The sequence below is a fragment of the Sus scrofa genome, chromosome X (assembly GCF_000003025.6).
Source record: "Sus scrofa isolate TJ Tabasco breed Duroc chromosome X, Sscrofa11.1, whole genome shotgun sequence".
Taxonomy (NCBI): Eukaryota; Metazoa; Chordata; class Mammalia; order Artiodactyla; family Suidae; genus Sus; species Sus scrofa.
Genome location: NC_010461.5, coordinates 15,920,930 through 15,941,397, shown reverse-complemented (window position 1 = coordinate 15,941,397; position 20,468 = coordinate 15,920,930). Strand labels below are relative to the sequence as shown.

Below are 20,468 nucleotides of genomic sequence, written 5' to 3'. Positions count from 1 at the left end.
GTACCTCATGCACTTTTTTGCTAAGTAGTTACGTTGGGCAACCAACCCACATACTGGTGTACGAACTTGTTTTGTTCTGCCAAATTAGTTGAGGTAGGAATGCCGACGTCAAACAGTTTTGTGTCACTGGTCCTCCAGAGAAGGGGTATTTTCTGCTGTGCAAACCCAAATCCTCACCAGGATTATCTGACCAGAGGGGTGGATGGATGGATGGATGGGTGGATGGGTGGAACACATGGATGCACAGTCACTATTTGCTGTTCTTGTTGGGAACAAGGCACTGCTGCTCCAGCTGCAGCGTCTGGGCTCAGGCTTCCTCTCACCAGCCAGAAAGCTCGCCGCCAAATGTGGCTTCCAGAAGGGAGTGATTTCTTTCTATTTAAACAGGAACTAGCAATCTTTTACAAAAAGGAATACGTAAGTTTAGGAAGAGGAGACTTATTTTTAGATGCATTTACTTTAAAAAAAAAAAAAAAAAAAAAAAGGTAGTGAGGGACTGCCGTGTCCCAGGCACTGTTCTGGATCTTAGTGACAGTGGGGTCCAGCCATTACAGATTGTGGTCTTCAGGAATTGTGTCTAAGGGAACTGGGACACGAGTGCCATTTCGTATCCATCTGGGCCAGCAACCCCATGCCGTTAACAAACTTCCAGGCAGTAGGTGTAGGTAGAATTTAAACAGGAAAAAAAAAAGGACTTTTTCAAAACAAATTTAGTACCAGAGTTGATTTAAAAATTGAATGATGATAGAAGAGTCCCCTAGGTTATAAGTGCCTCCTTAGCTTGAAAGTCTGTGCCATGGAGACACGTTGGTTATTATCTCACAGCATGAAGACAGGGCCTGCTGGTCTCGCACAGTCCAACCCATAACAGGTGGCTGCGGTACAGAGCGTATCCTCTCTCCCTCTGTCTTCACACCTGAGAAAGTGGAGTCTCCAAAGTATAGAGTCAAATCACGTCTCTTGATATTTGATCAGAGAGATATTTCAAATGACAGCAGACACCTAAACCTTTACATGTGTTGTGTACACACATACGAACATGTGATGTTCGATGTCTCATAATGTGTATTATCGATTTAATAAAGATGGGATCAGAAACCCCCATGAGAAGAGGTCCCGAAACTTGGGAGAAGGGTCTAAGAGAAAAGGAAAAAAAGAAGAATCCAAGGAAAAGCCGGAGAGAAGCACATTGTCCTGAGCCCCAGCCGTTTGCAGGCAATGGAGGCAACGAGCCAGAAACCTGAGGGCAGAGCAGGCGTGTGCCTTCAAAAGAAAAGAAACCCCAAAGGGAGAGAGGTAAAAGCAGCCTAGCTAGACCAGAACAGGTTTGTTAATCCTGCCACACACGGACACCCCAAGTTGTAATGGTCTTTCATTTTCTTCCCAAAGAGTAGGCAAGCGGAAGCAGGCCATTTGGTCTGAGTTGCCGGGGAGCTTTGCCCGTTGCCTGCTACAGCACAAAGCAGCTGGTGCTCTCTGAGTGGCAGAGCAGGTGATCGGCCGGGTGGGGATGGTCCAGGCAGAGGGTGGGGTGGTGAGTGATAGACAAGGACTCTGGGGTGGAGGGGAAGGAAGTAAAGCTAAAAGAAGTAAGAAGAGGGAGTTCATTGTGCTCAGCAGAAACGAACCCAGCTAGTATCTATGAGGATGCAGGTTCGATCCCTGGCCCTGCTCAGTGTGGTAAGGATCCGGCATTGCCGCAGCTGTAGATTTTTTTTTTTTTGTCTTTTTGTCTCTTTGGGGCCGCACCCGCGGCATGTGGAGGTTCCCAGGCTAGGGGTCGAATCGGAGCTATAGCTGCCAGCCACAGCCACGCCAGATCCGAGCTGCGTCTGCGACCTACACCACAGCTCACAACAACGCCAGATCCTTAACCCACTGAGCAAGGCCAGGGATCAAACTCACAATTTCATGGTTCCTCGTCGGATTCGTTTCCACTGCACCACGACGGGAATTCCTGTAGCTGTAATTCTGGTTTGACCCCTAGCCTGGGAACTTCTATATGCTGCAGCTGCAGCCCTGTGGCCCTTACAAAAAAACTAAAAAAAAAAAAAAGCAAAAATAAATAAATAAAAGAAGTAAGAGGGTAGGAGGAGGTAGGTGAAGAGGGATGGAGGAGAAGCAGGACGTGGGAGAAGTCGATGGCCGCAAGTACAGGAGATGCTGTTCAGAAAGGGGAGGTTGGCGCCCACAACTTCAGAGGTGGAGCAGATCGGGGGGAGGGGCCCTGGATATGGGTGACTCAGGATGAATGGTGGTCACAAGGGCTGAAGGGACAGGGGGAGGAGGGACTGGCACTGGGGATGGAGTGCCCGTGTGGCTGTCGTTGCCTCAGGAAGATGGCAAGAGCTGAGGGGAGGGGAGACCGATGTTCTTGAAGCCAGAGTGTCTTCCCACGTGGAGGTTGGTGTGTTCTGAGAGCTCCTGACAGTCAGTGGTAAGAGAGGTTTGACGGTCTGGGTGCTCGAGGGTCATTAAAGCAAGAGCTTCCAGATGGGGGGAGTTGGTTACCACGGCTCAAGCATCACGGAGGGCTCCGTCTGTGACTTCGGACGTGGAAGTCTGCGTCCAAGGAGGAGTCTCAGCAAGCAGATGGGCAGTGGGGTCTTGGACACGAGGCGGTGGACAGGAGACCTAGTGGCCTCGCAGGTCTGTGCCACTTGGAGGTGCCTGTTGCTTTAAATCTTAACCACACCATGTACCTTTCCCAGGAAAGGTTGCAGGCTACGCCGAGAGAACTGGGATGCCCATCCAGCGGGGAGGGCAGTGGAGCTGCAGATTTTTTACTTGTATTGAAGAGGGTGCCCCGGATATCAGAGAAACACTGGGAGATCAGCGACTGTTGAACCCTGAGACATTTTAGCTTGAGGCAAAGATTAAGTAAACATTTATATGCCAAACATCAACTAAGTGCTTAGGGAAGGGCAGATGTCTCTCTGGAGACCACCTTACCCACATGGAAGTTAATTTTTCCTTAGATTTACGCAGATATCTCAGCTGCTTCAAGCCTCTTGGGATACAAATTAGCCGAAAATAAGCTTCTAGGGCCTGGTGGTTCTGTGAGGTGTGTGGTCCCCATGCCCACCAAAAGAAAGCACTGGAAAAGACCTTTGCTGTTATTAGCTTATGAACTAATCAATCATTTTCTTTTTTAAAAGAGGGAGAAAAAGGAGTTCCCATTGTGGTGCAGCGGAAACAAATTCGACCAGGAACCATGAGGTGGCGGGTTCGATCCCTGGCCTGGCTTAGTGGGTCGGGGATCTGACATTGCCGTGAGCTGTGGTGTAGGTTGTAGACACAGCTCGGATATGACATGGCTGTGGCTGTGGCGTAGGCTGGCAGCTGTAGCTCCCATTCGACCCCTAGCCTGGGAACCTCCACATGCTGCGGGAGCGGCCCTAAAAAAAAAAAAAAAAGAAAAAAAAAGCCGGAGAAAAAGATAGCTACTGTTCCCTAAGCAGGCAGTAGAATGCGCATCTAGGTAATCGGGCCATCACTGTGAGTTTGAATTCCGTTTCCGCAATGTCTTTTCAAAAATGCGTAGGGAAGCAGTGCTTGGTATTTGAGTGTTTCCCTTCTTTTCTACAAACAAGCCAGGACCAAAACCTGTCTTTGGAGGAGTCAGGAGAGAGATCGTGGCTAGAAATGACAGAGGTGGGTGTCGCTGGCTCATAGACAGTAGTTGCAGGCCCGGGATGGCTATGATCAGTCCAGGAGGTGATGGAGAAGAGGATGAAGACAACGGTGGGGAAGATGGTTATTTATAGAGCGGACGGAGGACGAGGAGCCATGGACGAGGGTGAACCGAGTGTGAGGCCGCAGAAGCTAGAAGGGAGTGTGGGCCAGCTGCCGACCAGTGGGTCTCACACTTGGGCGTGCGTTGCCATCACCTGCCAGCTTGTTGAGACACGGGTCCCCGCTCCCCAAGGTTTTCATGCGGGAGGTGTGGGTTAGGGCCTGAGCAGGTGCATTTCCAGCCAGCTCCCAGGGCCGCCGCCGCTGTTGGGTAGCCAACCACAGTATGAGAACTGCCACCAAAGTGAGAGCCAGGGAGACAGAGGGGCACCCTCTTTGGTCACTAGTTGGCCCTTGGGAGTCGTAGTTGAGCGGTGTCTGTGCAGGGTGGTTGGGGGCAAGAGACAGACTTGGAGCTGAGTTGAAGACAGAATGGGCAGGCGGATGGGCAACCAAGTACATGTAGACTTGGCTCATGAGAAGCTCGGCTGTGCCAGAAAGATGGACATTGGCTGCTAGATGGGGATTCAGTGATAAGAGAGGAGTGCGTGTGTGCGTGTGTGCGTGTGTGTGTATGTGTGTGTGTGTGCGTGCCCCTCCATTTGGCCAGGCCCTCTTCTAGCTGGTAGTTAACCGTGGTAACCAGGCCAGGGATGCTTCCTCGTACCCGTTGCTTCCTGGGCTTTGGAACAGGCACACCAGGGTCGAAAGCCACCCCTCTACTTAAACATGCCCTATGGCTTTGGGCATGGTACACACCTCCCCGAGTCTCCGTTTCTGTCGCCTCACCTAGACCACCTAGCTCCTCGCCTGGCCCTTGTAAGGCCCCCAGCAAATCCTTTTTTGCCTCCCTTGAGAGAGCTCCGTGGGTGACCTTGGTGGGAAAGGAGTAGCCACACGGTGACTCGCAGGTCACTGTCAAGAGCCGCAAGGAAATGAAGAAACACAGACCCCCGCCAGACCACACAGCAGAGGTCTCTGGCGGGGGCAGGAGTGGAAGCAGAGGCACAGCGAGAGCATCAGGGGAAGCCTGCGCTCAGGGGAGGCTGGGGACTGGGGGAGGGCGGGTGATTCATGAAGCTTAGGAATCCCACAGGGCACGGAGGAAAGTACCTTGTCACATTGTAGAAATGTCTGCATTATTTGCTGGCCTCATTTCATTTGTATGTATAACCTTCTCTCGACACTTCTTTCCTCCCACACCTAGAATGAATTTTACTCCCTGCAGCAAGAGCCAACAGTAGTGATGGGTTTAGCCTCAGCCCAGACTGAGCCACATTGATTTTCCTGCCAGTGATGGCCAGAAGCAGGCGAGGAATCCGTGGGGGATATTAACACCTCACGCGTGTACAGTACTAATTGGTTCGTATAACGCTTTTCCCACGGGCTACTTCTTTGAACACACTTCCTGCAAGTGCCACCCCCCACACTTTTCTCACAGTGGCAGGATGATGAGATCTCCCTCCTCCAGGCATCGCAAAAGACCCTTGCCCTCCTGAGATGCCCGGCTATGGGTGTGCCGATGAGGGCGGTGGGTGTCATCATCCTGTTGCCTTAGGGGCTGTGGGACTTGTCACACCCTAGATGGGCTCTGGCTGGAGGCCTGTTTCCATACACACTTGCAGAGTCTGCACAAAGAACAGGCATTTGGAGGGGAATGGCGTGGGCAGTGTCCCATCACCTTGCAACATGTCTTCACCAGCTATAAATAGCCGAGCCTGTTTGTGCTCATCCAAGCAGGGACGCAGTGCAAGGGGACAGCTGCCAGGAAAACCACTCTGCTTCCCGCCTCTTGCGCCCTTGGCCTCCCTGGGGCCAACCCACGTTTAGACCGGAAGTCCACAGTTACAAAATGCCTATGATGCCTGGGTCACTTCAGGCCCTGGGGTGGGTACGCAGGGACTCTGCCGACTCAGCAGGGCCTTTGGATTGGCATTTCTGGGAAAGAGGAGGGGGACTCTTCTTGCTCTCTCGCCGAGGAGCACAGGAAACTGGGCTCGCTGCTGCTACAGTTGTGTCCTTTCCTGAAGGAAGGATCCCACCTCTCTGGGCAGGAATGGCCCAGCCCAGCACGCTTCTGAAGGACTGGCTGCATCTCACCCATCTTCACTCATGGGCGGAGCCCTCTTATCATTGCTTATTTGAGAGAGAAAAAGCTCTGGAAGCATCCAACACATGCATTTTAATTATTACTGCCCAGGTGTGGTGGGCAAAGATAAGGCCGGGTATCAAGAAGCTTCCGTCAAGGGAGTTCCCATTGTGGCGGCACAGCGGAAATGAATCCAACTGGGATCCATGAGGATACGGGTTCGATCCCTGGCCTCTCCCAGTGGGTTAGGGAATCTGGCATTGCCATGAGCTGTGGTGTAGGTTGCAGACATGGCTGGATCTGGCGTTGCTGTGGCTGTGGTGTAGGCGGGCAGCTCTAGCTCCAATTTGACCCCTAGCCTGGGAATCTCCATATGCCGCAGGTGCAGCCCTAAAAAGCCAAAAAAAAAAAAAAAAAAAAAAAAAGCTTCCATCCAGTTTCAGCTCTGTCGCCTGGGTGGCCTTGGCGAGCAGGACCCTTGTCCAGCATAAAATGGGGGCTTGCACTGGGCAATCCCTACCCAGTTTTAATCGTCAGAGCCGGAATCTGAGATGTTAGGGTAGGCAGCCAGGAAAGCAGGGAGGGAGCATTCACTTCCATTGGCCTCATCCTCAGTGTGCGATTGAACCAGGACGAGGGAGGTGAGCAATAAGACGGGTGGTTTTATGTTAAAAGAGGCTGATTAGGAGTTCCCTTGTGGTGGCTTAAAGCTCTGACGTTGTCACTGCTGAGCCTCTGGTTGTAGCTGTGGCGCAAGTTCAATCCCTGGCCCGGGGAACTTGTGCATGCTGCGGGCACAGCCAAAAATCAAGAGGCTGATAAAACAAAGGTGCAGGGTTGGAGCAAGAGAGAAGAGAGGGTAACTCCGGTCATTTCTCTCGGACCTTCATGTCTGTCATCTGCCGTCATCCGTGTGAGAAGATAACTCCTAGGAGGGATGAAAGCTGAGGAAAAGCGGGGGATCGCAGGATGCACCTCAGCAGTTCGCTGAGTACAGGGGATGGGGCTTTTCTGTTTCTTTTTGCTTTCCTTTCTTTCCCAACCTTTTTTTAAAATTTTATCTCCTGAAACAATTTTTAAGCAGTTAAACCCCACACATTTACGTTATGGTAATAGATCCTTCTGAGGGCAGGGAGGGGAGATCGTCAGAAAGACGCATCATCCAGGAGTTTGCATCGTGGATCAGCGGTTAATGAACCAGACTAGCATCCATGAGGATGTGGGTTCGATACCTGGCCTCGATCAGTGGGTTAAGGATCGGCATTGGCATTAGCTGTGGTGTGGGTCTCAAACGCAGCTCTGATCCCGAATTGCTGTGGCTGTGGTGCAGGCAGGCAGCGGTAGCTCCAGTTCCACCCCTAGCCTGGGAACCTCCATATGCCGTGGATGTGACCCTAAAAAGCAAAAAAAAAAAAAAAAAAAAAATGACTTGGAGTTCCCACCGTGGCTCAGTGGTTAACAAATCTGACTGGGAACCATGAGGTTGCAGGTTGATCCCTGGCCTTGCTCAGTGGGTTAAGGATCTGGCGTTGCCATGAGCTGCGGTGTAGGTCGCAGATGCAGCTCAGATCTGGCATTGCCGTGGCTGTGGTGTAGGCCGACAGCTACAGCTCTGATTGGACCCCTAGCCTGGGAACCTCCATATGCCATGGGTGCGGCCCTAGAAAAGACCAAAAAAAAGAAAATCAAAAAAAAAAAAAGACTCATCATCTGGACTAGGGACCTTTTCCTTGCAGGAATCAGTAGTAGACTCACCATTTTCCCTTCATCCCCGCTCATCTCCGCAAGAGTCATGGGGTCTTTTTGGTGGTTTTAGTCGCTCCTGTTAGTGCTGCTGTTTATTTATTTACTCGTCTGCTTGCGTCAGCTTCCTATGCACTTCAGCATCTTTTCCAGGCCACATGTCTTGGCTTAACTGTCCCAACTTGGGCTAAATCGGGCCATGCCCCTGGCTGAGCTCATGTTCTCAGAGGATGTACGTGGTGCATCCTCCGCATGTCCAACTGTTCACGCGCCCCATCTCGTGTCGTGGGGTCTCGGAGTCTGAGTGGGAAGAACAGGCCCCTCTGGGCGGATCGGGTATGTGTGTGGTTTGTGGTGGTTGTTGCTGTAATACGTTTTTAAGTCTGGGAGCAAAGGCGATTTACCCAGCTGGCAGTGAGCTCCAGTGACACAGGCTGCCTGGCGTCGTGGGTGACTCACCACCTCCAGGACCAGGAGGCTGAGTGAAGCAGCATTGAGAAGTGGCCAAGAGCTTGCGCTCCAGAGTCACGTTAGTAGGTTCAAAGCCAGAGCCTACCGCTCTGCTCTGTCTCTGCCCTTTTGTCAGCACGTGACTCTGTGTCCCCGAGCCTGAGTGTCCTGATCTGTAAAATGAAACGAAGGGCCTCACAGGTGGGCTTCTCCAGGAGGCGGACTCTGAGGCAGCGTGCAGTATGCAGGATACAGTTAGGGTTCCGTGCCTGGGGGAAGGGAGAACAGTTGCGATGCCGCCTCCCCAAAGCCTCGGCCAAGTCCATGGGAACTTCGGGGCTGAAACAGCCCCTCCAAGTTGTCCTGTGCGGGGCCGCAGTAGGCCAAGACTTCTATACTGTGAAGTGTGGGTCATCCTGGCAAGGCTGAGGGGGCTCCCTGCTGCCGAGGTGGTGCCTGGAGGGGCCGACCAGCCCTTCCCAGAAGGGGGCTCCGGGCGGTGCAGCTTCGTGTCCACCATGCCGAGTAGCTACCTCAGTGGGTAGTTGGGGTCATTGCATCCTACATGAAAGGAGCTTATCCTCATGCCTGGCTCGTGGTAGGCAGTCAGTAAACCATAGATGCCGCTGTTATTTCTGTGGTTCCATTTATTCCTGCTGGGTGTCCTTGGGCTGGTCGACCAGTTCCCCGCAGTTTCCGTTCCCTGGCCAGCAAAGCGAGAAGCCGCTTCGCTTGCTAGCTGCCTACCCAAGTCACATGTTTGAAGCATCCGTAACCAAAACTGCTGAAGAAAGACGAGAAAATAACATTATTACTGATTTAAGAAAAATCAGAGATGAGTAAGGACAGCCTTGTTCTGATATCTTTGGATACGTGCTGATCTGCCTGCTTTTTTCTATTTTCTCCTTTTATTTAACAGCTCTGGGCCTAGAAACGCACCATACAGAAAACCCTCACAGGAGCGAGTAAACTACAAAAGGATGAGCTTTTTTCCTCTTTTGTTGAATATAGTAACATCCTTTTTGCCAAAATGGTCCCCGCGTGTCGGGCCGACTGAGGAGAGCAGGGACCGTGGAGGGCCACAGCATCCCTGGGTGTCAGCCGATGCAAACGTGCTCTGGAGAATTTCAGAAATTCTGCTATTTTTCAGAACTGAGCTTCATTAGCATTGTTGTAAGCATCTATAAATACCGTGAAAGGCATTTCCAAATAGACATTGTAAAACGCTTCCACACCCACAGTCTGAACACTGTCAAAACAGCAGCTGCTGCTTCCCTACTTGGAAGGATCAGAACCTTTTTTAAACGACACCTACTGTGTTTTCAAAATAGGCTTGCTCTGGCCCTCTGTGGAAGATAATTTCAGCCCAAAGCCTGGGTCTGCTCTAGGCGTAAGGGATCAGGGCTCATTTAGAGAGATGGGGTGGACCCCAATCTCCTTCCTCTCAGAATACTCCTTCCTCTCAGAATACGGCTGCCGCTTTAGAATCGCTGGTGGCGCTTCCTATTTCTTCCGGGGGGGGGGGGGACCTCAGGATCTGAACCTCTCAGACTAGGATTTGTTAACTCCGCCCCCTCCCCCACCTGGGTCTCAGGTGAGTTCCAGGTGTGGTCACAGGTGATCAAGGAAATTCTTTTTTTCCCTCCGAAGTTTTTTTTTTTTTTTTTTTACTTTTAAATGATTTTTATTTGTTCCATTATAGCTGGTTGACAGTGTTCTGTCACTTTTCTACAGTACAGCAAAGGGACCCAGTCACACACACACACATATGTATATACATTCGTTTTCTCACATTATCTTCCATTGTGCTCCATCATAAGTGACCATAGTTCCCAGTGCTGCCCAGCAGGATCTCATTGCTAATCCATTCCAAAGGCAATCATTTGCATCTATTCACCCCAGATTCCCAGTCCCTCCCCCTCCCCCTCGGCAACCACAAGTCTCTCTCTCTCTTTTTTTTTTTTTTTTTTTTTTTTGTCTTTTTGCCTTTTCTAGGGCCGCTCCCGCAGCATATGGAGGTTCCCAGGCTAGGGGTCAAATCGGAGCTGTAGCCACCAGCCTACGCCAGAGCCACAGCAACACAGGATCCAAGCCGCATCTGTGACCTACACCACAGCTCATGGCAACACCAGATCCTCAGCCCACCGAGCAAGGCCAGGGATCAAACCCGCAACCTCATGGTTCCTAATTGAATTCGTTAACCACTGAGCCACGACGGGAACTCCAACCACAAGTCTCTTAATCAGGGAAATTCTTAAAAGAGAGTGTGTACGTAGGGGCCAGGCAACCTCATCTTTTTCCTTGATGATACTGTTGGGGGGATAGGAGATCAAACATAAGCTGCCTGAATTGTTATTAAAAGGGAACTTTTAATTAAAAAAAAAAACCGTGAACTTCAAAAGGAAGGAAAAATTCACCTGTAGTCTTAGCCCAAAGACAACTGCTATTAACATTGTAGACTCTTTCTTGCCCATCTTTTTTCCTGTGTGTGATTTGGTTTGGTTTTCATCACTTTTACGTGGGTGCGATCATGCCGTGTGTCATGTAACTTTATGCCTTTTGGAAAAAATTGCGGTTATTGTACAAATACCAAATGCATTCCCATTTCAGGAAAAAAAGGGCAAATGTTCATTAGTTCCACAAGTATTTTTTAGCTCCTACCATGTACCAGGTGCTAAGCTGTGTGCTAGAAATCACCCATCAGACTCCCCAGGAATAACCACTGTAAATACATATTCTTCTAGCCTTAAAAAAAAAAAAATCCCTCTTCCGCATATATCACAAGGGTGTGGGGGTACATGTGCAGTGAGGTGCATATCGTTTTTAACTTAAATTTTCCCCTTGACGTTGTAACATAAGCATTTGTCCCCATTGCCATGAACTGTTTATATTTTAACGCCTATATAGAAGTTCATCAGATATCACAGCTTATTCAACTGTTTGCCTGTTTATGAAAGACTCTACTTCTTTTCAGTTTTTCCTTATTACAGATAACACTATGATAAACTTACGGATCCCCCAAACTCATTTGGATATTTCAGAGTCTAACATAGACCCCTCCCCTCAGATAAATATTTTAAATGCTGTTAACACAGGAGTTCCCATTGTGGTGCAATGGAAACAAACCTGACTAATGTCCATAAGGATGCACATTCGATCCCTGGCCTCGCACAGTGGGTCAGGGATCTGGTGCTGCCGTGAGCTGTGGTGTAGGTCACAGTCGAGGCTTGGATCCTGCATTGCTATGGCTGTGGTGTAGACCGGCAGCTGCGGCTCTGATTCGACCCCTAGCCTGGGAACTTCCATGTGGCATGGGTGTGGCCCTAAAAAAAGCAAAAAAAAAAAAAAATTTAAAAATACAAATAAATGCTATTGACACACACCCTATTCTTAAAAATCACTTCCTTTTTACCCTGCCCTGTCGCTCAGAGGCTTGAATGTAACTTTCAAAAACACGTATCAAAGAATAAAATAGAGAGTGGCAGTAAGGGGGAAATAAGGGCGGCAGAGTCATTTACAGCCCGAGATGAGATGCGCACTTTCACGAGCACAGTGTTCTCTCCAACCTCTCGAGAGAGGCTCACATTGGACCAGAAGCTTCTAGGTGTCAAACCAAAGAGGGAAATAGCAGCTCCAAGATGCATGGTTACCAAAATGCACGAGTAAGTCCCCTGGTCAGAAGCAGCCGGGTTGTTCTGTGATACACATGGTTGAGTGATGCGCAGAGCTCCTTCCAGCCACCCGCCCCTGCAGCCCCCGCCCCACGTTCTCCTCAGCTGCCCTCCAGGCTGTCTCTCCAACCATCCTTCCGCTTTGGCAAAAAAAAAAGAAAAAAAAGAAAACCAACGCCCGTGGAATTAACTGGACCTTCCTTGCCTGTGTGACCTTTCTCCCTGGGCAGAACATGTGTTCTCCTGGTTTAGACCTTGATGTGTTCCCGAAAGGACAGAGCCGTCTGGCTGTATCACTGGAGTTCAGTCTGTGAGTCGGGAAGCTGACAGCTCCAAATCATTCAGGCTCCGTAGATACCAAGTAATAAAGTTCAGAGTCCTCCAGAACTTTTAAAAATGAAAGTGCTTTCTTGTTAATAATGCTGCATTGCTAAAACATTTTATTCAGAAGGTTACATGCAAATTAGAAATGCTGGGGCCCTGCCAATAAAGCGTTTTGAAATAAACGGCCTCAGCCCCGCCCCTCCTGTTGGCTTGACGTCTGTCCCATGGAGGGTGCCCTGTGGGGCCTGAGCTTCAGTAGCCAGGGGTTGGAGAGGGATCCGCTACAGAAATCTGGCGCAAGGGTCCCACAGCCTTAGGAAGCTGATGTGAGGTGGTCTCCCAGTGCACACACACCGTCTTAGAGCTGTGTTTCCTCTTGGTGGAGAACAGACCTTTTGGCCCAGCCCTGGTCCCCTGGAGTTCTCACCTCTGCTTACCTTCTAGCCAAGGGTGCTTGAGATTCAGAGTCCCCCTTGTTCCTGGAGTGTCTCTTGTGGCTCAGCAGGTTAAGTACCCCACATTGTCTCTGTGAGGATGCGGGTTCAATCGCTGGCCTTGCTCAGTGGGTTGTGGATCTGGTGTTGCTATAGGCTGCAGTGTAGGTCACAGATGTGGCTCAGGTCAGGTACTGCTGTGGCTGCTCTGTAGGCTTCAGCCGCAGCTCCGATTCAACCCCTGGTCTGGGAACTTCCATATGCCACAGGTGCAGCCCTAAAAAAAGACAAAAAAAAAAAAAAAAAAAAAAAAAAAAAACAACCAACCAAAAACGTCCTTCTTGTTCATTTGGAGCTGAGAGAGGCTGACCTCCTTCTCCTGGGCCTTCGCCGCCTTCATCCGGAGACGCATGTCTCACTCAATGCCGCCCTCATCCCTTCTAATGTGAGGCACCCAGAAGTCTGACCTCTCAGCTTCCTTCCCTACCTTCTGCTTTCCTCTGTCCCCGTTGCCTCCAGGACACACTGAACCCCGTGAGACTCAGCCCAGCACAGTCCAACCTTTGGCAACCTTCCTCCTCTCGCTCCTCTCTGGGGACCTCAGCTTTCACCCTGAGACCCCTGGCCACACTGGGCACTCCCACCTACCCTCGGATCCTTGCTCTGTCACGCCTCTTACTGATGTGACTTCTCTCCCTTTTCCTCCAAGACCCAACGCCACCCCCTCTGGGTGCTCCCGGCCCACCACGCGGCTCTCTGTCCTCACCCAGTTCTTGGTACCCTGAAGACTTGGATGTGCCTGTATCTCACACCGCCTGTGCCAGGGGGTGGCTTGTGGTTGTGCGTCTGTCCCATTCTCCCATTTAGACCATGAGACCCTCCAGAGTGGGTAGAACCTGGCCTGGCCTTCTCATTACCCCCAGCGTGTGAGGTATTCGACAGGGGCTCCTGGTGGAGATTGTTACTCATTGTGTGGTTTGCCTGCATAGTGACCACAGCGGGCTGTGCGTGGATCTTTTTCTGTTGCTTTCATGGAACTCCTTGGCTTCTCCCTCTCAATTCATGGGCAAGAATCTCACGTTTTAAGGGCAACGATCTTTTCCTACTTCCGTTGCCATCACAGATCTTGGGTAATCTTGTTGGGGGCTCATCCCTCTGAAAGGGTCCACAGGGCTGCCCGCTTGGAGGGGTTTGGAGGAACCTTCTGCCTGTACACAGGCTGTTTCTCTCATCGTCATGGAGGCCTGTCCCCCTCATCCCAAAGGGCTGCTCCTAGCCCGAAGACAGAGGGAAGTCTCCCATGTCCTGATGAGCCTGGGGGCACCCACCCAACAGCTGTCTCATTTTACAGGCCCGCAACCCAGCGCCAGCTTTCAGGCTGCCAGATCTCAACTTGACACCTTGTGCCTGTCAACAGCCTGGCTGATGCCTCAGCTCCAGGCCAGAAACCCTTTTTCTCAAGGTTAAAAGTAGCTGACCTTTGACAAGCAGCATTGGCTAAATTCCTGGCTCCTTAAAAGGGAAGCCCCTGGTTATCATTCGCTGGTGCTTATTTGGCCACGGGGCGTCGCATCCTGTGGACCAGCAGGAGGGTTGGTGGCTGAAGGCGCATTGCTGAACAGTCATTATTAAAATAGCCGTCTGTGAAAATGTGTGTGGGAGTGGAGGGCACCCAGTTTCTCGGCTGGTTCGCACCAAGGCCCATGTGGTTGGACAGCTTGTTGGCTCCCACTGGCCCCCCACAGGCAACTGCGCGACGGGTCCCACGCACAGCACACTTCTTATCTTGCGGGCGGCAAGAGAGCTGACAACGTGACAAAGACATGCACTGATTATTAAATGCCTGGACTTGTGTCTTTAATGTAGGGGTGACGGTCCAAAGATCGACTTGGTGGGCAGTTCGATATCCGGCATCCTGGACAAGGACCTCTCGGACCGCAGCAATGACATCGGTGAGTAAGGAGAGCGTTCTTGCTTCTCTTTGCAAAACTTGAACTACAGAGCCGGGTTTGCCCCTTCAAGCCTTGCGGTGAGAACTAACGCAACCATTTGAGCGCAAGGCTAACAGCCTGCGGGTTGGTTTTAGAGGTAGCAGTTCTGTAAAGAAGGGAAGTGAGAGTGGTTTCAGCATTTAAAATGCCTGGGATTTTTACTCGCCCTGGCCTCGGGAAATTCCTTGCGAAGTCTAATGACAATAAATGATGACTGAACCTTTTGGAGCTGTGGGCACTAGCTCTTGCATTCCTGTTTTCCGGTGGGTCATGTATTTAGTCTAAAAAGGTGAACGAGTAGACAGACAGCATGGCAGCGTTCGCTGTGGACACAGCACTAAGTGTTTTGACTTCAAGTTAAAAATGAGCTTTGGTGCAAGAACTGCCCCCTTGTTGGAAACGTGAGTTAAGGTTTCCCAAGGTCAAGATACCGCTATGTGATAAATGGGAAGGTCGCTAAACTGTGGGTACACAAGTCGGAGGGCTTTGGGGGGGATTGTGTGGGTGGAGTGTGGTCAGGTGTGGGTCAGCTGAGGCCACCGTCGGTCTGACTTGGGGGGGTAGTAGCCCTTTTAAGAAATCCTGATGCGGGAATGACATGTCTTTCAGCTCTGATCTTTTTTTTTCTTTCTTTTTTTTTCCGAACTCCGAAGTTGGCACTCTCTCATATTCCATATAACAGAGAGGGCTACGTTTTGGAATTTGCCTTTCGTTAGGGAAAGTTTTTTTTATTTTGAAGTAATTAGAGAGCCACATGCAGGTGGAAGAAACAATACAGAGAGCTCCACATCCCGTTTGCCCACGTCCCCCCAGGTGTAGCATCTTAGGAAACTGTGGTGCAAGGTCACAAGCAGGATATTAGCTTTGCTACAGCCCACCAGCCTCCTCAGTTACAGTGGTACTTGTATGTATTTAGTTTCATGGCACTTGGTCACTTGTGTAGGTTTTTGTATCCACCACGCACGTCGAGATACGGAACATTTCCATTGCTGCTAGGATGGCTCGTGTTGCCTTTTTATAACCACTAAGCCCACCTCCCTTGCTCCAGCCCCCCTCCCCACCTGTCTTCTCTGGCAGCCACTCTCCGGGATTGGTTTGACATGGACGGTTCCAGCATTATTTGCATCGGCTGCTTGATGTAGAAACAGCCATCCAACACGTGATAGGCCCTTATAAGAAGCACTAGGGCCCCTAACATGAGCGCTCTGGTCACCTGAAGTTACTCTTTTTGGGGTGCTGTTTTCCTCTGAACCTGCTAATGGAGGAGCATCTTTGCAACTGCTGACCTGGTCCGATCTTATGACAGCTTGGGTGTAGGCGATGTCGTCGTGACCATAAATACCAAAAGTCCTTGCCCCGGTTCCAGAAACTGTTTGACATCCTCAGCCTTTGAGAAGCCCAGTCGGGAAGCATGACCAGGAGCTTCTGACAGCTTGGGCTGATGCAACAATAATAGAAACACTGGCCTGCTGTAGCTTTGGACCTGGTTAAAGGGCAGAGAAGAGCAGAGCAGTGATTGGCTGTGAAAGAGACGGAATCATCAGAATGAGCCTGATTAAGTTCTGGGTTTACTGCTGGGGTTCGGCATTTAGGCCCCATTTTAAGACAGCCTGGCCCGTTGGCGAAGTGTCAGCGGGGGTAACCTGGGGTCTCCCGCAGGAAGCGAGGTGTTCGCCCACCTCCAGGATACCCAGGGCTGTGCCTTGCTTGTGAAGAGCGTTGGCTCTTGAGCCTTGTTTTCGTTGCGTCTGGAGATGACTAAGGTGGCCGTCGCCAAAAATACGGATCCCAGGTTTTTCAGTCTGACAAGCTGGTTTGAAAACATCGGGGGCATCAATGGAGGAGGGTTAGTCTGTGGAAGCTTTTCATACCGTGTATGTAGCTGGGAGCCCAGAAAGAGATGCCAAGATTTGGTTCACTCTCATTTTGCCAAGAAGACATCCATCCCAGAAGACTATAATTCCTCAAGCTAATAATCAAATGTATGTATTATTTGTGTTGCCAGAAATGACCGAATGCTTGAGTAACTAGTCTGGCGTTCTCACTGTGGTGCAACGGGATCAGCACAGTCTTGAGAGCCCTGGGACGCAGGTTCGATCCCCAGCCTGGCACAGTGTATTAAGGGCCTGGCATTGCCACAGCTGCGGCTTAGGTCAAGACTGTGGCTCAGGGCTGATCCCTGGCCCAGGAACTCCCTATGCTGTGCGGGGACCAAAAAAGGAAAAAAAGTTTTAAAAAATTTTAAGAATATTTGAGCAGCTGTTCCTCAGGTACAAGGTTGAATGGAGGGCAAGGCCCTTCTACACCAGACGGGCTTTCCAGGGGCTTTGGGTCTGTTGGGGCCCTGAGGACAGATGGAAGGCGTGATACTGATGGTCTGTCTAAATGCTGGCCGAGTGGTAGAAAGTAATTCTCATCAGAGTGGGGGCGCCCTGGGTGCCCAGGATGTCAGGGCAGGCTCTGTGACGGGGAACATGCTTCCCTGGATCTGGAAGTTGGATTCGCTGCTCAAGGCAGGCAGGAGAAGCACATGGGGAGCGCTGATCCCTGCGTGTGGGCCGGCCTGGCTGCCACAGAGGGCTCGTGCTGGCGCAGAGGGGGACGCGGAGCAGGAGATGCACGTCGGGGCTGCATTGAGTTTGAGAGGGATGGACTTGTAATCATTCTGTGGGCAGTGGCAGCCACTGATGGTTGACCCTCAAGTGACATGATCAGGTCTGAAAATTCGGATAATAACTGATGGAGCTTTGGGGGACCAATCTGATGAAGGGAAGATGGGTGTCCAGAAGCCATGTTCTTCGATGGGTCACAGGGGAGGCAGTGAGAGAGCCGGAGCAAAGCGGCTCCGAAGAGGATTGTGAGAAGGGGTGGCTGTGGAAACAGCAATGCAGGCGCGTGCTTGCTTGTCCTTGGGAGCAGATCGGACTTGGGAGGGGCGAGGAGGAGAGAATGGTTTCTTTTTTCTTTTTTTTTTTTTTTTGTCTTTTTGTGCCTTATTTCTAGGGCTCCTCCTGTGGCATATGGAAGTTCCCAGGCTAGGGGGTCGAATCGGAGCTGCAGCCGCCAGCCTACACCAGAGCCACAGGAACTTGGGATCCGAGCCGAGTCTGCAACCTACACCACAGCTCACGGCAGCGCCAGATCCTTAACCCACTGAGCAAGGGCAGGGATCGAATGCGCAACCTCATGGCTCCTAGTCGGATTCGTTAACCACGGAGCCATGGTGGGAACTCCGAGAATGGTTTCTTAGCTCTGAAGTTTTAAGCTTGGTGACCGGTGTGTGTGTGGGGGGGGATGCATTGGGTAGAAATGAGCGCATCTGGGGGAGGAAGTGGTTTGGGGAAAATGTGATGAATTTAGACATGTCGACACTAAGATTGGGTCAGACATCCCACGTCAGTGCCGGATGAGGACCGAAAGGGGAGGGAGGCCGAGGCTGGAGAGGCGGGCTGGGATTGCAGTGAGGATTAGAACCTTCCAGAAAACAAGAATACAGGGCTGGGGTCTGCAGACCTGGGTGTGAGGGCCACTGATTCTGCTGCTTCCTGGCTGGGCGAGCTTCTAATTTACACCAACGTGCTATGCCTCAGCTTCTCTCTCCACACAGGGTACTGTCATCTCTCCCAGCTTCCTCACCTTGTCCTCCAGGACTATGTGAAATCTCTTGGTGAGCTGTCAAAAGACAGAGACACTTCTTATTAATAATGCTGTTGTTTGCTTAAACGCTATAAAGCCAGGACGACAAATAAAATCCATCCCATGAGAAAAAGAAAGAAGGACCTAGAACTGAAGACCAGAACCTGTGCAAAGCCCGCGTCTAAGGGAAAAGTGGGCTCTTGCAACATCACGGGGCCAGGGGAGAGGACTGTAAGCAAAGTGTCTTAGACCCAAGTACAGAAATGTTCTTTGCAGGTGGATCCGTCAAGACAAGGACATTGCAGAGGGACTGGCTCCCTTCAGGGCTGCTTTTGTGTATCCGCTTTTGTAGCATTTGTTCATTGCTTTGAATCAAGAAGGCAGTTATTTGTACCAGAATGCTTTGTTAGTGATTCAGACAATTGATGCTGTCCAAACGTGGGCCACAGTGAATAACAGAATACAGCCTTGAAAGCCATTAGAAACCCTCGTTAGCTATAAATAAAGTCTGTTTCCTCTTCATCAAGCTATAATTTTAAATTATTATAATATCAAATTAGAGAACATGGCTTTTTCAGATCTCGTGTGGGCAGCTCCCGGCATCTGTCGGCCTGAGATAATTTAGAATGAAATCAGTTGGTCCAAAACTCAGTTGTTGATGTCGGTTTGAGATATTGTTTGTATCAAACTATGTGACCATATTTCAAGTAACATAATAGGAAACATGGATGAGCTCCAACACACGCGTGCACGTGAATAGAAAAGAAAATTAAATTGTCCGATTTTCTCTGGCCGATGGAAGAATCTCTGTTCCGATTGAATGGGAGATTATAGGCCGCAAAGTCAAGTGCCATAACATTGACTTTTATTACGCCGTCTATTGTAGTTCCCACGCCACGGTGGGATTTATTGTTACACTTCAGTGCTACGGAGATTTTGTGTTCCTTTCCCGCTAAACCACATAGCAACGGGCCTCCAGGTGCGCAGCAACCTGGAAACCAAGCCATCTAGTAGCAACTAACTGACTTTGAAAAAAGCTCTCCTCATTCCTCCTCATTCACTCGCCTTCTTTGTTTTGACCTCTGTTTTCCATTCGATCTGGATCTCGTCGAACTGTCCCCACTCCCATCTTCATCTGGACACCCTCCCCTGTTCACTTGAGGAAGCTGATTTCCCCTCCACCTTTCCACCCTGCCCCACACTTCGCATGTAGTCATTTTGGGGGCCAAGTGTTGCTAGCTTTGCAGTCGATGGTCTTGGGGCATGGAGCTACTTTGGCAGCTTTGAAGGCAAACTTCAACTTGTCCTCAGATCTCTCACCAGTGCTCCTCTGGGCCCCATGGTTTGCTCAGACCAGGAAATGTAAAGGCACTTCCCTACCTGTGTCTGGGAATGCTATGAAGAGCTCATGGATTTGGGGTGCTGGAAAGGGTCTCAAACTGGATTGCGCTGATGGTCATACAACGCTGAAAATACTAAAACTTATCAAGTTGTACTTTTTAAATTTTTTTTTGTTTGTTTTTTGCTTTTGAGCACCGCACCCATGGCATATGGAAGTTCCCAGGCTAGGGGTCCAATCAGAGCTGTAGCCACCGGCCTACGCCAGAGCCACAGCAACGTGGGATCCGAGCCTCGTCTGTGACCTACATGACAGCTCACGGCAACGCCGGATCGTTAACCCCCTGAGCAAGGGCAGGGATCGAACCCGCAACCTCATGGTTCCTAGTTGGATTCGTTAACCACTGCACCATGACGGGAACTCCCTCAAGTTGTACTCTTAAAATGGGTGAACTTTAGAGTTTACAAATTAGTCTTCAATAAAGCTCTTTAAAAAGGGGAGGGGGGGAGCTAATTGAAAATTTGTCCACGTTCGCTTTGAAGTCTCAATGTCAAAAGGGATAGACACACCACTAATTTGTAAGTGTGGGATTCAAAGTGCCTCCTTGCCTCACACAGCGGTAGTTGTGTGTATGTTGTGTAATACAATAAGCACTGTACTGGTGTTTCCGAGCTGTCTGTAAACCAATCTTGTATCAATAAGATTATGTTTTAGAGGTGCGAAGAAAGCTCCCAAAAGCTTGTAGTGGAATCATTTTGTAATACAAGTGAGTTCCCTCAAGGTGTTAAATAAGTGTACTCTTTTACACCCTTTTCTTAAATTGAGATCCGCCTGGGCACTGATAAGTATCATTACAGCTGTGGTGATAGAATAATTGTGCAGTGTTTGGAAGGCTTAGGAGTGTTTTCTAAGACTATCTGGGGCTAGAGCAGACCTTTCTAATCTTTGATTCCTCTTCGAGGTGCAATTTGCAGTAATTTCTTCGGAGTAACGTAGCTGTGTGTATAATGTCCTAGTGTTGGAATCATTCCTCCGGTACAATGAGGAGCAAATGCT

The 20,468-nt window shown here is 50.2% G+C and overlaps 1 protein-coding gene across 14 annotated transcripts in view; it reads left to right on the top strand.

Moving 5' to 3' along the window:
• Nucleotides 1–20,468, top strand: part of SH3KBP1 (SH3 domain containing kinase binding protein 1) — a 342,082-nt gene that overhangs the window by 287,815 nt on the left and 33,799 nt on the right. For all 14 annotated transcript variants that reach the window (XM_021080257.1, XM_013985983.2, XM_005673482.3 and 11 more), the window contains one exon: nt 14,313–14,398. In XM_021080257.1, the coding sequence (XP_020935916.1) occupies nt 14,313–14,398 (86 nt within the window). The remainder of the gene's footprint in view (nt 1–14,312; nt 14,399–20,468) is intronic.